Genomic DNA, 18,788 nt, shown 5'->3' with positions numbered 1-18,788 from the left:
GAGATGAGGTAGTGGGCTAAAAGTGGCTTTGGCCTGACTGTGTGGCTTTTCACGTTCTTGGGGAATGAGACTGACCATGCCAATGAGCTCTGCCTGCTCTCAGAACCTAGCCCTTCTGTCCACTGCCCCCAAACTACTTGACATTTGGAGCACATGTGTTCAAAGCATGGTTCCTACTTCTTGCCCCGGAGCTGTGAGTGCTCTGACTTTTGCGTGGTTCACCTTTCATGTGTAAAATGGCTGGCTGACAGTCTACAAAATAGGAAATTTAGATGGTATTAACTGTCTAAAGTTTAATTAAAAAAAAAAATTAAATAAAATAATCCTTTTAACATAGGACCTCTGTGGCAAAAAGAAAAAAAAAAAAAAGGAAAGAAGAAAATAGAAAAAAAGTTTTCTCCAGATTTGTTAGCTGCCAAAATCTGCACATGGTGCTTTTCTAATAGATGTGTGTCCCATGTGTCAGCCCAGTGAGCAGCAGTGGTGGCAGTATCTAATCTGAGAAGGCTGTAGAAGGAGCAGAGGTAGTGCAATGACTGTTGCTTGGTATTTAGGGGAAAAGATATGATTAACAGGATTTGAAAGAAGGATGGGTAGGGGGCATAATAGCATGAAAAATTTCTCCTCTTGTATCTGTTCTCTATGGTGCTTCCCAACTTCTGTAAAAAGCAAACGGGCAGCCTTGCTTTGCTGCGTGCTGCTGGCTCTTTCCTAGGGCACCGTCCCTTCTTGATGCTGCATGAGTGGGGGTCTAGAGAAAAAAGTCATTGTGGTGTTAGAACGTATCATGTCTGTCCATAAGTTAGACAAGTTAGAGTTGCATGGGCAACTGCAATTGTATTTGTTGACTTTTGAGTAGTTTAACAAATGTAAAATTCTTTTGCATGTAGATGTCATATTATATGTTGAGATGAGCTCATAGAGGTATGGCTCTAAGCGTTTGCTAACTTCCACCCTGCTTTTTGCCATAAAGTACATGATACACAGCTCTCATTCCTTCATCTTGTCTCTGATTCCTATGAATGTGACACAACCCCGGAGGCACAGAGCTGGGAGCTCCAGGTGCCCCCCGAGCCCAGCGGCAGCGGGTGGGCGCTGCTGTGCGCGGAGCCGCCGGCCGAGGAGCTGGCCACGGCGGCAGTGCTGCTGCTGCTGCCCGAGCTCCCCAGGCCAGAGGTTAGCTCACCCTCTCCTCCTGAGAGCCTTTCATCTGGTTCTCTCCCAGAAAGCCTTTCTCAAAGTCCTCTTAGGAAATCTGTAGTTGAATTACGGGCTTGTGTTTCCATGAGGTGCCTGTGGTACTGCCCTGAGCGGCCTTGCTCTGCATTTCTCCACGGCTGCCGAGAAAGCCTGTCTGTGAACAGACTTTGTTGCCAGCCCGTGAGAAGGTGGAAAGGAGCGTCAAGGCTTGGGTTGCATTGGGTTGGCCAAATAAAAGCAGCATGGCTGTTTTTGCAGCCCGCCACCCACATGTTGCGTGGCCGGTCACAGCAGTACTGGATAGCGGCCACCACCACTGTAGCAACTCCATGCAATCACTCGGTGCTTAGCTTGGTAAGCATTACAGCTTAGGTTTTGTGAAATCCATAAGTACTGTAGGCTTGGAAAGAACTATAGATTTCTATATTTTCTGCTTTTTAAAAGGTGTTTAAGTCTTTACCAGTCCATTCCTTTTTAAACAAAATGAAGCAATGGATATAGAAAAAATGGAAAGATAAGCTATTCAGCAAAACGGATACTAAAGGTAATCTGTTGGATTACACTTCTTAATGCAATGAAACAATGGTCAGGATTATTCTAAATATGTTTTTTTCTTATCTTTGGTTGCATTTCAGTATTTACAGGTTGAAATATTGAGAAACAGAGAGCTATTTCAAACTTTTAAATATAAATATAGTTGTGGTATGTTACATACTGGTCAGTTTTCCCTGGGTTTGTTTCTTCTTTGCTTGTATACAGAAAAATAGGTATTATAGTAAAGGTGTATGGGTGAGAATTCTTTTTCCAAACCTGTTTGTACTTTTTGCAAGTGATGCTGTATTAGTTGTTGTATACCTCAGTTTTCTTTTTAGAGAGATATTTCCCCTTTTAGTTTTCCTGGTCTCTTTTCCAGGAGTTGATAGGTGATGCAATTTTCATCTTGTTTTACTCTGAATATTTTTAAGAAATGGGGAGACAATTCTGAGAATTGAAGAGACATTTGGGACATTTGGAGACAGTTAGAGACAATGGAGAATTGAAGAGTAAAAACAATAACCAGTTAGAGATGCATGGGAGAAAATAAAAATTACTGATTTCACTTAATCACTTTTTGTCTCATATGTCAATTCCAGAAATCAGGAAATTATAGACATGGGTTTTCTTTCCGCTTTTGTGTGTCTCATGTGGAAATGAAATGGGGAGGAAGATTATTGGGGAGAGCTAATGAAAAAGAAAGGAGGGAAGGAAAAATTTGTCAATCTGCAAAGTTATATGGGATTTTGAGGGGCAGTTTTAGCATGTGAAACTTTAAAAAAAAAAAAAAAATACACTATACACTGGTAATTATTTGTTTCTGGTAGTCCCCACCCTGTGTTGGGTATTGAAGAATGTAAAGAAAGCACTATTACTGTTGGAATTGTTTTTCTCTTTCAAAGGCAAAGATGAAAAAGAGTGTGTCTGTGGGACAGTTATGTTATGTGAGCAAAATCTATATGCTTTATATTAATAATTTGAAGTTTTGATAATGTTTTTTAAGATACAGAGCATCCCCATTTAGTTTTTTCTAGCAGGTATTAGATAACTGATTTTTTGTAGGTATCACTGTAGGAGTGGGCCTTCAGGAAGGATTTGAGTGCCCAGAAAATAGTGACCTTGGGGACCAGCTCAGAAAGAGTTCCATGTGTAAGGAACCACCTAGAAGCAAATTTAGACTGCTGCGGGAAAAGTGGACAAATGGTAAGTGAGGGTGGCGTGATAACCACAGGCAGAAGCAGTTCTGTAGAACCTTAAAAGCAGAAAAAATAATCTTGGTCGTGAGGCAGCTGATGAAAAGGGGGTCAGTGGAGGGATTTAGATAGTAAGCTGATGTTTTCCTCATCTGTTGCTTTCTAGTAAAGATGTAATGCATTACACTGCCAGAAAAATGGTGTGGTGAATCACTGTGTATTGGAGTTGAGTTGGAGTAGATCATGCTCTCTGTGTGTGTGTTTGTGTTTGTTCCATGAGTCTTTCAGGAGTTAAAGTTCCAATTATGTGATTATTTTGATTGATGTTCAAAGATATTTTGTGCCTAAACTTGTATTTTTTTAATTTGCTTCCTAACAGCTTTTTACTCCTGACCTTTTTTTAATTTTTATTTGAGAATAGAGATATGGAAACAAAATACAGATATGCAAAAGTGAGAGTAGAGACATGCATTGTACAAGTTGTTGTCAGGTTGGTTATGTGATATGCAGTTCCTGTAGCCTGTGGGTAGGCTCCCTCAACTTCAGTTGGTCTAATGCTGATGCAACTGGCAGGAAGACCTTTCCTTTTTTTTTTTTTTTTTTTATGCATTCTCCCCCACTGCTGTGAAAAATGTCCTAATGGTCTGTTCAGGTTATCTGCACACATTTTGTACAACTATTTATATATGAAAAAGTTGAGTTGTAGGTACAGGAAGGCTATTAAAAACAAAGGCTTAAACACAGGTGCTTTAAAAAATCTGATGCAGTTTACTGAATAATTTGGTGCGATATATGAGGAATTGTGAAAGTTGTTGGAGAGGGTTAGCTCTGAAAGCTATGATATTAAGTAATTGCATTACTTTGAACTGCTGTTTCTGATAACAAAATAGTTTTGATGACTCTTTTGAAAAAATATCAATTTTAATTTGCATTATCACTGTGCTTTTGGACTTGGTCCATGACAAGGAGTCCTGCTGCTCTAGACTCTGTACTGAGATTTTTACAGAGCAAAAGGATGGCACCTATCCTTTTTTTCAGTCTTTATCAGATGCTTCTATGGTATGCGAGATAAAGTAAAAAAAAAAAAAAAGCCCAGTCATTTAATATAATGGTAAAGATTGCTGTTTTCCTTTGCTTGCCCATGAATATCTCATCGCCTAGTGGGAGTGTTTGTAAATAAGGCAGCCTTTCCCAAACTGTTTTGCTTCCTGTCTGCCTTTCAGCCAACTTGGTTCATTTGTGCTGTCTGCCCTCCAACTGCACTCTCCGTCACGGCATCCTAACCCAGGCGTGTGCTTTTACTTTTGCCTCTTGTGCCTGGGGGTGTATTTCTCTTTCTTTGTCTGTTGTCTCTATTTCAGTGATTCGTAGTGTGCGTTTCAAAAACATTGCATTAAATGAGAGGCATGAAAACACTGGAGAATCAGCTTTCCGTAACAAATTGCAACAGTAGTGGGACTGTAGAGAAAGAAAGTAACAGTGAGATGCACATGCGAGGATGTATACTGCTTGTGAACTGTTACAGAGGTGTACAGGTGAGGCCAGCATCTCAAGCACATGATTATTTCCTGATACAAACATGTCAGTACAAAACAAAATAGGACAAGCATAAGCTCCTCTGACACCTCGGTGCTTCTAGGAGACTAAAAGGACACAAGTCTTAAACAACTTGTTGTAGATAGGCTTTGTATAAAAGTTTTATGGTTCCTGTCTCAATATTAGGATAGCTATCTCTGTGTATATGGCATTGTAGTTTTTACTGCTTTATACCTAGCTGAGATAACACCTTGTCCTTTGTATGCACATACATACAATGAGCCTATGATTCAGTTTACTGAGTTGTGTTGAGGTGAAAAGTGTTGCTGTGCTGGGAGTTTATATCAAGATTATGTCTCTCTCTCTATATATATATACTTTTTTCCCAGCATAAAAATAATTGTAGTACAGTTTTTTAAGCAGTGCTAATAGCAAAATGAACAATTTCAATCTGTGTTTTATTACTTCGCCAGAAATCTTTAAATTGTTGGTTTTCAAAATATGTCAACAAAAATCTGTTAGGATCTTACTTTAGCCCATTCATTTTTGAGGCGCTATATCACATTATGGTAAAGGATCCTTTTTTATATTAAAAAGTTTCTGAGATGATCAGTGCTGATACTAAGTTTGTGAAAGAAGTAGTATAGGGCATTACAGTATTTGTTTACTGGTTAGTAAAATGTTATAATGAAAATAGCAAACCCACTGTATTTCACATAATGTCAGTATTAGTGTTCAGGTAGTGCTAGTATTAGACAAGACAAGCATTGAACTAAAACCAACTGAAACCCACTGATTCTGTTGAAGCATGTGTGTTGAGTTCATGACAGTAGTACTCAAGTACTTAAGCTGTGATGAGATCCTTTGTTCCTGAAAAATGCCTGTGTAATAAGTAAGGCAAAAATAACTTACTTGCTTTTTTTCTCTTCGGTGCCTGCATCTGATGGGAAGCCTACTTGCTGCTAAAATTCTGTGGGAGAAGAATTACATAAGAAGATATTTATTTTTAATTGCAGTTGTCACATTAATCTGCAGTGTTACTCATCAAGCAAAAAATTATTAGATAATGTGTGTATAAAGTAGAAAAAGCCTTTTGAATTTCTCAAGATGTTTTATTTAGTTTCTTCCCAGAATTGCCAGGATGTAACTTCTGGCTTTAATATTGATGGAATTTAGAAATTTCTTCTTGTTTTTGCATATGTACTTACATAATGTGTTAGCGTGTCCCCCCCCCCCCCCCCGATTCCTAGTTGTTCCCTTGCATATCCATCTTTTCTTCTCAGACCTAGTCAACCTTTCCACTTTTATAAGGAAGTTGTTACTTCTCTCCAAGGATGAGCCCCTTGAAAATATACACAACTTCAATGCATGGATAATACCATTGTCCTTTGACAAAAATAGCCAATTTAAGACTTACTTACATAAAGTTATAATCAATGCTTTAAAAGAGAAAAGGCTTAAACCTCAGAATAAATTTTCTATTTGTCATTCTAATGGCACTGTGTGCAGAGTGTTTGAAAGCGTATGCTTGCAGTTGTTATATAGGAAATATCTGGACAGACAAATCGAATGCAGGGTCTGATGTAAATTAATAAACACATGAGAATAAAAACTATATAAGGATTAAGATCTTCTCTTTCCAGTTTAGACTTCTATTATTTTTTTTAATACCACGCTGCTTGTGTGGTGAAGTATGCCCACTTCTGAAGACCTTCTATGGATTGCTTATGATAAATGGCTTTTCTTTTTTTCATGCTCTGAGCTACTGTGGTCTTCCATAAGCAAGTGAGAATTTATGATTTGCCAAATGTTTGGCAGAAGCAGGATAAAAGTCTTCTACTTCTCATGGAGAAGGCCAGGTGCCAAATACAGTAAAACTGCCTTGACTGTTTAGGTATTTGCTGAGCTTTCATCACTGTAACAGCTGAGTGTCCCTTCTTTGAACAGAAATGGAGCATGTAGTAAACACTCTTACTTGGTTCTATAGAAAAAGCAGGAATTATTTTTTCCTTCTACCTATGTAAGCTGCATCTTTTCCGTTAGTCTTCATTTTCTTGTTTGTTACTATAGGGAAGTTAGTTTAAGGATGCTGGTGGTGTTTTCTCTTGAAGGAAATAGTTGTACTGTTAGTACTAATAGTTGTACTGTACTTCTAGAGCATTCTGTTCTAAATATCAGCTACTGCCGAGAAAACTGTCCTCTGCTCTAGTGAGCTTACTTCTGATGGTTTGCTTTTGATTGTTCCTGCAGAGTATGTTTTCTTGTGGTCTTGGTCCCTTAGCTAGAGGTGTGTTTTTTAGATCGTTTGGAAGAGGACAATAGAAAGTCTCATAGTTGAAAGCCACCCTGAAATAACTGTGGTTAGTGCAGCGTGTGGAACACCAGCAGAATTCAGTGGTACGATGGTGGATCAGCACTAGAGTATAGCAATTTGTGGTAACACCACAAAAGAGGTTGATCAGCATGGCCAAACCATTGCACTTCAGTAGAGAGAGAGAGTCTTCGTACAGCTAGATAAAAGAAAATGTTCTGGAGTAGCTTTTGCTATCTGGAGCGCCCAGTTAGGTATCGAAGTGCCGACAGAAAGCCTAAATTGTAGCTTTGAGCAGCTTTAAGTGGTTTGGATTGGCTAGCCTAGCAAATACTAGCAGTGGAAAGGCAGTAGTTTTGAAAATCAGCTTGGTGATTTCCAGCCGTGTCCTCAGCCTTGCTCAGCTCTGGGATTGCCGCCCAAAGCCTGCTCCTGCTTTCAGCTTGAGGTGCCTGACGCTGAGGATGCTTCAGCCAGAGTAGGAACAGAGAACCTGGTGCTGTATTTGTGCCCCAGCAAGGCTACCTACACCGGCTCCAGGGCTTTGTGTCAGTAACTGCAGCTGTACCAGCTGGCTTGAGTTCTTGGAGCTCAGCTCTGGGGTTTCTTCACGCAGAAGGGGTTCTTTGCATGCCTTGCTGCTGAGCACAGTGAAACTTGAAAGCTTTTACTCGCCTCTTTCCAATTTTAAGGAATTTGTGCATTAACTGTATCTGTCCAACAGAGAACTGAAGGTATGTGGGTTCTCACGTTGACTCTAGAGTAGTGAGGAGCACTGGGAGAATTGGAAAGAATTGGCTGTTTCTTAATTCTTCAACAGAGGCTGAAGAATTTGAAAGCTGATGGTGTAATCTGAGGGAGTCGCTTGCTAGTTTGTTAAAAATTGGATAGAATCTGGGGTTTCTGACAGAAGTATAAGATGAAATAGCAGATATAATGCTGAAATTATATAGTGTACCTTGAAATGACAGTAGTCCCTGGAAATTAAACGTTTTTTCTTTGTCTTTTATGGTCAGGATGTAGCATAAAAACTGCAGCAGTTTTTGGTAATGGCTGAAAGGCAGGCAGAGAACGCTATATTGGGAATGCATTTTTAAAATGGATAAAAAACACAGTGTAAACCTCTAATAATTTATGGGCAAACTGGAGTGAAACTACTACTCATAATTAAACACGGATTTACTATCATTTGGTCATCTTGTATGAATGACTGCCAGTATTATGAGATGCCAGAAAATGGTTGTGTTAAAATGCTAACCTTCACTGTGCTAGTTGGGGACTGACTGTGGCAGCTAGGATGAGACAGTAATTGGCGTTTCTGCAGACATTAATATTTTCCCTAATACAGTAGTTCAACCATAGAATACTTTTCCTAGGCTTTTGAATATAAATTTCACAAATGAAGGCAAAAGAAGGACTGATTTTTAAAAGGCAGAGCAAAAAAGCTTCGTCTTTTTCAGGGATGCAGCAGGAGGACTTCTGAAATGTCTATGTGGCTGCTCCTTTGAAATTATGAAGGAGGATCTATGGCATGGATAGTGGGGAGAGTTTTATTTTCCTATTCTCTTACTGAACTTTTAAAATAAAAAAAAAGTTTAAATTCATTAGTAATTAGCATCTTTAAAGTTCCTTAGGTGTCTCCCTCAAACCTGCAGAGTATACAAATAATGTTCTAGATTTGGTAGCAATACTTTAAGAATCTTTTTCACTTGCAAAGCTGGTCTGTATTGCAACTGAAGTATTTGGTTTATTTGTCCTGTTGGTGTTACCCCTGCTTGGCTAATTCATACAACTCCAGTCTCAGGGAGTGTACTGGGCAGCGTTTCCATCTGTCAGTAGTACGGATGCTACTAGTCGTTCTCTTCCAGCCCTTCCCATGATTTCATCTGGCTGTACTTTTTTTTTTTTGCTGTTTCCTGTGCCTACAGCATGGAAATAGCTCACCAGTTTATGTAGTCTCTTTTCGAGGGAAAATTCCCATTCTGGTGAAATTTGAGGGGTTATAGTCTGTCTTTAGCTCTGCCACAAAGTTGTGTTTTATTTCCTTTGAGGGTTAGGATCAGGAAGTTGTTTCCCTGTGTCACTGGCTGGCTGCGAGTCCTCCCAGAAGGTCAAGTTGGATAGTTTGGTACAGGATGTTCTTCTGAGTTGGATGTGTGCCTTCCTACCTTGGAGCTACCAATTACTCATGCCTGTTGGCTTGCAGTGGCCTGGCCATACTGATTAGTGTCATTATAATTTGCTGTGAGTGTTTTTGTGGAAGCTTAATTTGAACTGCAGCTTGTATACCATTGTAAACTTCTTTTTTTGTTATCGAAGTAATACCTACTTGAGTGTTAATTATGACTGCTTCTTGTTGTTCTCTGTAGTCTCATAGTATTGAATTCATTTATTTGTGGTTGAAGTACTGTGCGTGTACATCAAGGCACTTGTTTCTAGACAGGGGATTAATTTTTTTCATCTTTCACTTTTGCTTTCAATCCAAAAGAGTTTTTTTGGCCACATTTCATAAAATTGTTGCCACTTTATGAAGTATGAGATAATAAAAATTGTGTTATGCTCTTAAGGAAGCTTTTAAAATGTTTGTGCTTTATGTGAAAGGACTTGAGATAGTTTTAAATGTACATTTTCTGTGTGCTACCCTTTAAAACAACCGGTACATCCAGTTAAAAACTCTACTCGACAGATATATTTCCAAGATGTGTATGCAAGAATATAGGCTTTCTTAAAATAATTTTAATTTTCCTAAGGCCTTCTAGGTTTTTTTTAGTTGATTTATTTTCTTTCTGATATAATTACTTGCCTTGTTATTCTTGTTTCTAAAGTTCAAACTCCTCATAATTTCTGTCAAAGCTTTTTACTTTTTAGCCTCTTTCTGCATTTGTGCCCTAACTTCATGCTGCATATGCTGTCATTTAGCAACCTCTTTCATGAAGTTTCCTTTTCATTCTGTGCACTGGTATGTTTTTAGTTTGTTTTACTGAGAAGATAGGTTTGAATAGTGTTACCAACCTTTTCCTATTCTACCCTCTTGCCAAAAAAAATATTTAAGAGATATTAGCAAATAAACCCATGGTGAACTAAATTTTTTTATGGAACGTTTTTCTTTTTTTTTTTTTTTTTTTTTCTTTTAGTTCCCGGAATAGATGGCGGTGGGTTAGCTGATGCTAGCCTCACAGATTCCTACTTTAGCACCAGCTTCATTGGCGTTAATGGATTTGGAAATCCCGCTGAAACAAAGTATCCCATGATGCAGGTAATAGCAGTGAATTGTATAGTGGTTCATTAGTTTTGACTGGTGTTACACCAAGAAGGGAAAACTGTTCAAGAGGCAGGAAAAATGGAGCCTTGTCATCCTGTAGTGTAGACGTAGTATATACTCAATTCTTGCAAATAGAAATGAAACAATATCATTGCTTTAAAATTAGTCTGTTTTTATTGGTACTCATCTGAGCTGTTACACATATGGGCTTTGCCACATATATTAGCTGTGTTTCTAGATTTCTTTTTAGGCTTATAGCTAATTTTGATAGCCTTTTACTAAATATATAAAAATTAGATTTTGAAACATTTCAAAGATAAAAGTCACTGAAGCAAAATGTGAACTGTCAAACCTGTAAATTATGAGGCAAAAAATTCAGAATTTGTAAACTCAATCTCTGGTGGCATTCAGTGATCGATCTTGAATTCACATTTAAATCTTCTGAAATGTTTTCTTGTATTTATAGTGTTCTGTAGATGTTGGCATAGGAACTTCAATGAGGTGGATTTTATTGTGTAGGTAGTATTATGCAAAATTTACAGCAAAAGGCTGTCATATTTTAAACCTAAATGAGTATCTACTTAATTAACACATGAAGTACTATAATAACTCCCTCAAACTGTTATGCTTTTTAAAAGCTGAGAAGATGGTCTCTCCCTGTACTCAAAGGTTTAACAAACCAGTTTCTGGTAAATGAAAGAGAGCACAAGTCAAACAGTTCGCACTGAGTCCTGACAACAACTCTCTTCTTTTATATCAAGGAAACTCTCCTTATGAGCTTACTTTGATCTCAATTGTGGCTGTATTATGGATTGAAAAATAACTCAGCAAAAGGTGGGAAATAATTAGGTGTGTTCCCTTTTTTATTTTTTTTTTCTGCATGTTTTCAAGAAGGCTGGATTTTCTCATTCAACAGAATTGTAAAACTATGGAAATGTTTATTACTCACAATGATGCATGATTTAAAAAGAAAAATTTTAACCTCTGATCCCAAAGTGTGCTATTAAAACTGGAAGTTTGAAGATTATTGCTTTATAGAATGTATGGTTACAAGTTTTGGTATCACTGAGATAATATAATTTTGTCCTTTTAGTGCAAAGTCATTGTTTTGTATCCCTAAACTGTATTCTAGCAACACTGGTGTCTTTCTAAACACAAATTTTTAGTTAACTGTTTCTTCTAGAAAGACAATAAGGCATGCATCTAATATGAATGCTCATAGGATTGTTAAATACTTTACTAATGCCTATGAGATTACAGTCAAGACATTGTGTTTTTCTTTGAACAAAGAGAAGAGATTGATGTGCCTCTGGCCCATTGGAGGCTAAGGAAAATTACTTCTGAAGAAGGTTTTCATTAGTGTTGAGAAAGTGCTTACAGGCATTAAACTATCTTCTACTGATTTTTTTTTTTTCCTTTGAATCATGAAATTTAAGTTTTTGTTTGCATAGGTAAAGCTGGTAATGCTGTCTGTTTTGATTGTGTGTCCATACTGACAAAGTTTAGCCACTTAGAATAAGGTTTCCCATGTCAATCAGTTCTTTGGAGAACAAGGCAAGGGAAAAAATCCTAGTGACTTTTACTTTAAATAATACTAATGCCTTGTGGTTTGGAACAGAGAATTTAAATCTGATAGATTGGTTGTTGTGTCAAGGATATACCTTTTGTCAGCTTGTGAAAATTTGCCTAGATTTTGTCACTTGATTAAACCTTTGCAAAACTGGTTTATATAGGCCCACTGAAGACTTCCTAGATGTCAGATAATTTCCCAAAGATGTAGTCTGCTTTGGCATGTTCCAGCTTGAGTACATTCTTGCAGTTACAGCTCTGGCCTAATGTAGGCCTTGCCCGAACTCTGAGCAGGAATGCTGATCTGCTTCATTTCCCTCTTTCCTTTCTTTCCACTTCAGATTGAAGCAGCAGGGAAATGGATTGGTGTTTACTGAAAGAGAGCTGCATCTGTGTTAATTGGAGCAGAAAGGTGTATAAGGGAAAAGATGTGCTGTGGGTTTAGAGAAAGTGAGCTGAAGCTAAGTGAATAAGGAACTAGGAAAGACTGAGCAGAGAGACTGGAGCTGAGAGGTTGTGTTTGTGGGACACTCACAGAATGGGAACTGGAATTGCATAAGTGAAAGGCACTGAAATCAGGACAAAGACACAGGTTGGCATAATGCAAAGTTGGGGCAAAGTAGAGTGGAGAGAACAAATCCACATGCCTATTTCTCTCCAGGTCATTGAATCAAACTAAAGATACTGGAAATTTGGTATTCTGCCATCAATGAAACATCATAAGTCTTCTGTAAAATATCTCATTAGCCTCTCAGTTTGGCTTTTGCAGACAAAAACATCAATTCCATCTATGAGTTACTTAGTCATCTCTGGTGGATCTGTGTGGTACACAAATAGATGCATCAGTGATGCAATATGAGGAAACTTTCAGCTTGTTTTTTAAAACTGGGAAATTGCACAGACATGCAAATAAACACACTGCCAGGAAAACACTAGTCAGATACAGTTAGATATTAAGAAATGTTAAGTTTAGCTTGCTGATGCAGCCTTGAAGTTTATATATAGAGAGAGTTGTATTCCTCAAAACATTGTATGATTTTTTTCAGTGTGAAAATTATAAGCGGGACTTATTCAGGACACAAGATACATGGTGCATGTGTAATGAGCACCCGTTTGGTAGTTGATTAAGTGTAATCTTACGGTTCCATGCCTTACTCCTGCATGTTGTTCACATCCTTCTAGTGAAGACTGTTAGTTGGCAGCGTGCTTTCCTGTACAGGTTGCAGTTATTGTATCTGACTTTGTAGTTTGCTTTCCTTATGAAAGAATAAAGTAGTCTGCATTTTATAGAGGCATGGGAATAAAAAGGATGGCAATTAAACAAACATACCCTTCCCCTCCCCCAACAGTGTTGGCAAACTAGAGTCCCCAGAATTTTTTAGATTAACCTGTACAGCTGGAAGGTGAGAAACAGAGTTAATGACCACCTGTAGAAAGGTTGGTTCAAGTTGCTTAACTGGTCTCAATCTAGCAAAGGTAGTAATAGAATCAGTCTCTTCTGGGTAATGTTCATTTTCTTTTACCATGAGATAATCTTTCTGTGATCCGTGCTTTATCCACTAGATACCTTCCAAAGTAATCATCAGGGATTCAATAGATGAGTCTTCTTGACTATACCTAATTAATCTCCAGAATGTATTTGTCATGTGCCGCAAATAAAACAGGTTTGTTGAAAAGGGTATGCGATTGTGTGTATTGGCGTTAGCATAACTTGTATGTAATGGAGCCAGATTGCCTCAAGCAAAGCTGTATCCAAATTTTGCAATCATCGTGTTTTTGTGTGCAGTGCATAATCTGTGTTATGGTGTTAAGTAAGCAGCAAAAGGAAGGAAAGTAAAAGTGGATTGTGTCATGATGAACAGGGGAAGGGACGTACTTCTTTGATCGTAAATAGTGTAGGTGAGTAGTGGTCAACATTTCTGCAGAATGAATATTTCTGACTCTTGAGATATCATTTGTATTTGCTGAAGAAAATTTTATGAGATCTAGAGCATCTCATTGGGATTAGATTAGTGGGGAAGATGCAATTAATGGCAATGGTCCGTTTGCAATGGGGAAAAAGCCATGGCAACTTCAAAAATCCTACTTCTTCCAAACTGTAGCAAGGATTTTCACTCTAATTCATTTTTTTTTTTTTTTTCTTTTTGAAAAATATCTCTTTGCCTCAATCCTTGCTCTCCTCCTACCTCAAAGGTCTTTGCTGTTAGCCAACCTTTCATTGCCCCCCGTTGGCCTCTTCTGTTGTTACTAACTAGTTTCCTATTGATTAATAGTCTCCTGTCCTCATTGGTTTGCATTTTCCTGTAATATGGTTTTGTTTCATGTGTCTTTTCTTCCCTTAATCTGCATGTGCTTTCATATACTACATTAGCAGAATTGCCTTCCAGCTTATCAAAGCGTTTATTTTTCTGGCTTTCCCTTTCTCTAACTGGTAACAGAGCAGGCCTGCACAACACATGGCCCACAGGCTGCATGCTGTCCCCGAAGCTGTTCTTTTTCTTTTTGGTGTAGCAGCAGCAGCTGAGAGACAGTCAGAGGTGTGGTTCAAGAAGCAGCTCATTGCTTTTGGCATTCCCAGCAGTGAGGAGGCAGGAGCTGGCTGGCCAAGATGCTTCTGATGCTTGGCTGTTTGCTCAGTTGCTCCACGTGTGCCATTTGGCTGGTTGGTGTCTCTGTTCCTCTGGCATTAGTGCTGTCCCTTGACTAACTCATGGCTTGATCAAAGATACAGGTGGTATGGGAAGGAGCTTTAGCAGTATTATGTTGGGATGGTAAAAGGATATGTGAATAATCTGGGGGAATTTGTAGCGGGATGGGGCAGAGGAGTACCTTGATGTTAAAACTTCTAATATCCTATAGGAATTGAGCAATTTGGTTGTAAGAGTGTAAAAAAGTTGAAGGTGTCTTCACGTATGTTACTTCACAGGAATCCAGTTTTCCTTATTTGATAGGATGAGATTTATAATGACGTGGTTTCCATTGGACTGCAGGTTATGTAGAAAATAAGAATCACAACTTTTCAATTAATCACTCTAATCAAAATAAAAAAGGACCTAACAGTCTTCAGTATTAAGGTTGGCAAGGCCAAGCAGGGGAGAAGAATTGGTCTTGCTTGCTTTTACCGTGTTAATGTTGGTATGCTAATGTTCTTCAAAAGCCTGAGAAGTAGAGACCATGCTCACTTCAAAGCCTTGCAGCTGAATAAACACAAAGACCTTTGTTCCCATTGCTGCATCTGCCAAGAGTTGAGTAATAAAACTCTCCTTATAGCACAGAAGCTTGTAAATGTCTTCAATTTTTAACTGGTGAGAAATGAGTGGAACTACAGGCATGCTATTTTAAATATAAAATTATGCAGCTGTTTACATAATGCTTTCTGAAGAAATCCAGTTGCTTTGGTTCAAACAGTTGTGAGTGGGACATGCTGTAGATGGTGCCAAATATGCTGTCAAAGACAAGTTTTGGATTGTTTAGAAAGGAAAGCAAAAGGTATCACCCTTTATAGGTCACAGAATCTAACAACTAAACAATGATTTGTTTGGTTGTGACAATCTCATTCTCCTGCAGGATGACTTCTTTTATAGTCCAATTAACATTATTCTAAAAATTAGAGTAATATTCTGTAATATAGCTCCAGTAGAACAGTATTAAGATGAAGAGTATAGCTCTGACATACTACAAAATATTTTGAGATAACATACTTGGCACAGGAATGAACCTGAGGAAAGCGCTTATTTTCTTGAAGTTAGGGTGGGGAATATGGAGACACAGGAACAAATGCAATCTTTTATGGATTTTGGGGAAAAGAAGTGGTAGAGAAGAAAGCAAAAACCCTTACTTAAGGTAAGTCTTGTAACATAAGCTATGTAAAATTAGATCTAAATGTGTGCAGCAAAGCTTTATTTGTACTCTATCTTGGTGAGAATTTTGTAACTATATACTTTCGTGGAGGGAAATGAAAGCAAAGCAACTTTGTCTTAAATGGAGCTATAATTTTGGGTTTCGCTATTGAACATTGAAGGATGGAGTATACCATTAGAAGGTTGGAATACTTCTTGTAACAATTCTCTTCCTAGCACACGGAACCCAGGAAGTGTTGAAAAGAAGGTGAGTGGAGTCCTGGGCTGCATTAAGTAAAGCATTGTTAACAGGTCAAGGAAGGTGATCCTTCCCCTCTGCTCAGCACTGGTGAAGTCACACCTGGGAGCTGGGCTTCTCTGTATATGAGAGACATGGGCATACTGGAGAAAGTCAGCAAAGGGCCATGAAGATGATGAGGGGACTGGAGCATCTTTCCTGTGAGGAAAGGCTGAGAAAGCTGACGCTGTTCAGCCTGGAGAAGAGAAGGCTTGGGGAATCTCATACACATACATAAATACCTGATAGGATCGTGCAAAGGGGATGGAGTCAGGCTCTTGGTACCCAGTGACAGGACCAGAGGTAATAGACACAAATTTAAACACAGGAGGTTCCCTCTGAACATCAGGAAACACCTTTTCACTGTGAGGGTGACTGAGCACTGACACAGGTTGCCCAGGGAAGTGGTGGAGTCTCCATCCTTGAAGGTATTCAAAAGCCATCTGGACATGGTCCTGGGCAACCAGCTCTAGGTGGCCCTGCTTGAGAAGGTGGGCCAGGCCAGTTGGCCAGAGATCCCTTCCCACCTCAACCACTCTGTGAGTCTGAAAAGTATCTAATCCTCAAAACTATTATTAAAACAGCAACCTAATGTGGAAATTATTTTTACAGTGATGCTGTTGATCTGTTGTCAGTGTTGTCTTAAAGTCTGTGTGAAAAGAATACTTTTTTTTAAAAGACCTTAACTTGCAGTGGTTCTGAAAAGGAAACGGTATGCAACAGGCTAAGATAATGATTCACTTTGACAGAAGTTTCATTTTTGACACAGTCACAGTCTTTTCTGAAGAGAAGAGGAGTTGGTGTCGTTAATCCTGGTGCTTGAAGAAAGAGCAAAAATTTCTGAATGAGCATTTTTGCCTCCTGTAACTTAATTGCTTGAATGTTCAGGAATTAACACAGTGTTCTGAAAAAAACTTTATTTCTCAATTTCCCCATGAAATTAGAGAACCTGTATTTTGTTACTGGTGGAAGGTTCAACAGTGGAAGAACTTTAAGCTGAAGCCTTAGGTTAAATCCTTGGAAAGGGATGAATGTGACAGTTTTGTTCTGCTGTAGCTTTCTTTTGAGATGTGAACAGAAACTTTTTAATTCCTTTAAAGGAAGAGGGGCAGGATGTATGCCAGTCAGCCTAGTTGAATTTTAACTAGTGTTTAAAAAACCTCAATAAATCATAGCAATAGGCGGGCAAAGAAAAAGAGTTTATATGGAACTGAGAGACATTGGTGTGGCACTTGTTTATGATAAAGTTGTCTTTCTGTATTAACTTCCATATGGTGAAAGTCATGGTGTACTGAAGTCTGAAGCTCTCATATGTCGTGCTTGCCTTGCCTGGCAGCCTTAATAAGAATGAATCTTTTCTTCTCTTGGTAATGGTTGTTCTCACCTTTCTAGAGCTTTCATCTTTTGGGCTTGAAGTTGCTCTGATTGCATTCTTCTTGAAATTTGAAATTGTATGAAAAATAGTTCAACGCCATTAGAAGAGATTGAGAGGTGTTATTTAAAATCAAAACTGCCTTCTGGAAAACGTAAATAACAAATAGTACTTGGATTTTCTTTTCTTTTTTCCCTTCAAGACATTTTTAGCATGACTTGGTAAAAATCAGATATAGGAATAGCCTTTGTTAGACTAAATGCTTTTGGATGTGGTAGAAATTTTAATATTAAACCAGTTTAAAAATCCTTTACTGATTACATGCAGGACTTCTGTGAATAATGTTAAGGTAAGAAGGTTGTGGATGTGTAATAAAAGTGAGCAAAACGAAAACTTCATGAAAGTGAGTGGTAAAGTGGAGGTTTTTAACCTTGTTCAAAGTATGGCTGATGAGCAGCTCTTAAAGCAAGAGATGCCCAAGACCAGTGAGAGAAGCTTTGTTTTTTCAGAGTCCTGGTTCGTGTAAAATACCTTTGCACCTGGAACAAGACTTGGCATAGTAAAAGCACAGTTGATGTTCATAGACTTTGTTTGCCCTGTGCTTTCAGCATGCTGAACAATGTGTTCTGTTGCGGTGTCATGTGCGCACTGTATGTTTTAGTGATCAGACCAGCACTGATATTCATAATCACAGTCACCTATTCACGTTGCAAGTCTGTTGACTGAATGCTTAACTCCTGTACTCGAAGAGGTAGAATATTGATGGCATACAAGTGCTTGTTTCCAAGTTTAAGTCATATGTTTAACCATCTTTGATACCAACCCAGATCTCAATATTATGTTTGTCCCTGTTCTGACAGACCATTAACTTTTGCATTAAAATTATTATGAAAATCTGGTGTTATAAATAGATATTAACACTATTTTTATCTACTACTGGACAGATTTTGTGCAAATCTGAAAGGTTCCCTTTCAGAATTTCCTTCCTAAACCACTTCCTCTTAAAAGGATCAGTGTGGATGTATTAAATGCCAAGAAAATATGCATAATAGGGGTGGTTTTCAAGTATTTGTGAAAAACTATTTAACTGCTTTCCATTGCTTAGTCAGGAAGGGAATATGGCGTATGAATAGTTGAGCTACTATAATCCAGAAATTTATTTTGATGATGGTGGACAGTAGGATGAGTATCCCCGAACTTGGGTAAGACTGTTAATTTAGTGTGGGTCTCCTGAAATGTTACCTTGTCTTCTAGAAATAAGTAAACTTTGTTTCACTAGAGGCATCCCTTTTGTGTAAAGAATTTATTGTTGCACACTGACCTTTAGGGAGAGTTACATTATGTCAGTTCAGTATATTTAGGAACATGAGATGTGTGGCATCAAAATAAGGAAAGAGCATATAGCAAACCACTTTCTTCATTTAGGTCTTGAAAAAGCTGAAGGTTTACATAGTATTTACATGTGTACGTATATTACACATATTGTTCTAGGACACCTGCATGTTCTGCTTCATGTAGTACTACATACTTGTACTGAGTGAAGAGTTGTGTCAGAATCCTGAATGATTGCTGTAACAATGATGCGCAGATAATGGAAATAATACAGGGGTGAATAAAGCATGGAGGGATTGAGTGTGTTGTTGAGAGGGTGTTGTTTGCAAATACCTGCTAAAG

General features: G+C 38.3%; 1 protein-coding gene across 1 annotated transcript in view; it reads left to right on the top strand.

Moving 5' to 3' along the window:
* The window catches only part of PAN3 (poly(A) specific ribonuclease subunit PAN3), a gene marked incomplete at its 5' end in the record, with an annotated part of 90,252 nt that overhangs the window by 3,204 nt on the left and 68,260 nt on the right, over positions 1–18,788 (top strand). Inside the window, 2 exons of the mRNA XM_082486802.1 lie at positions 2,797–2,937; positions 9,909–10,030. Of these exons, the coding sequence (XP_082342928.1) occupies positions 2,797–2,937; positions 9,909–10,030 (263 nt within the window). The remainder of the gene's footprint in view (positions 1–2,796; positions 2,938–9,908; positions 10,031–18,788) is intronic.

Source organism: Vanellus vanellus (genome assembly GCF_965231255.1).
Source record: "Vanellus vanellus genome assembly, chromosome: 1".
NCBI classification, from domain to species: domain Eukaryota; kingdom Metazoa; phylum Chordata; class Aves; order Charadriiformes; family Charadriidae; genus Vanellus; species Vanellus vanellus.
The sequence above is the reverse complement of the archived record's forward strand: the minus strand, read 5'-3'. Positions and strand labels throughout refer to the sequence as shown.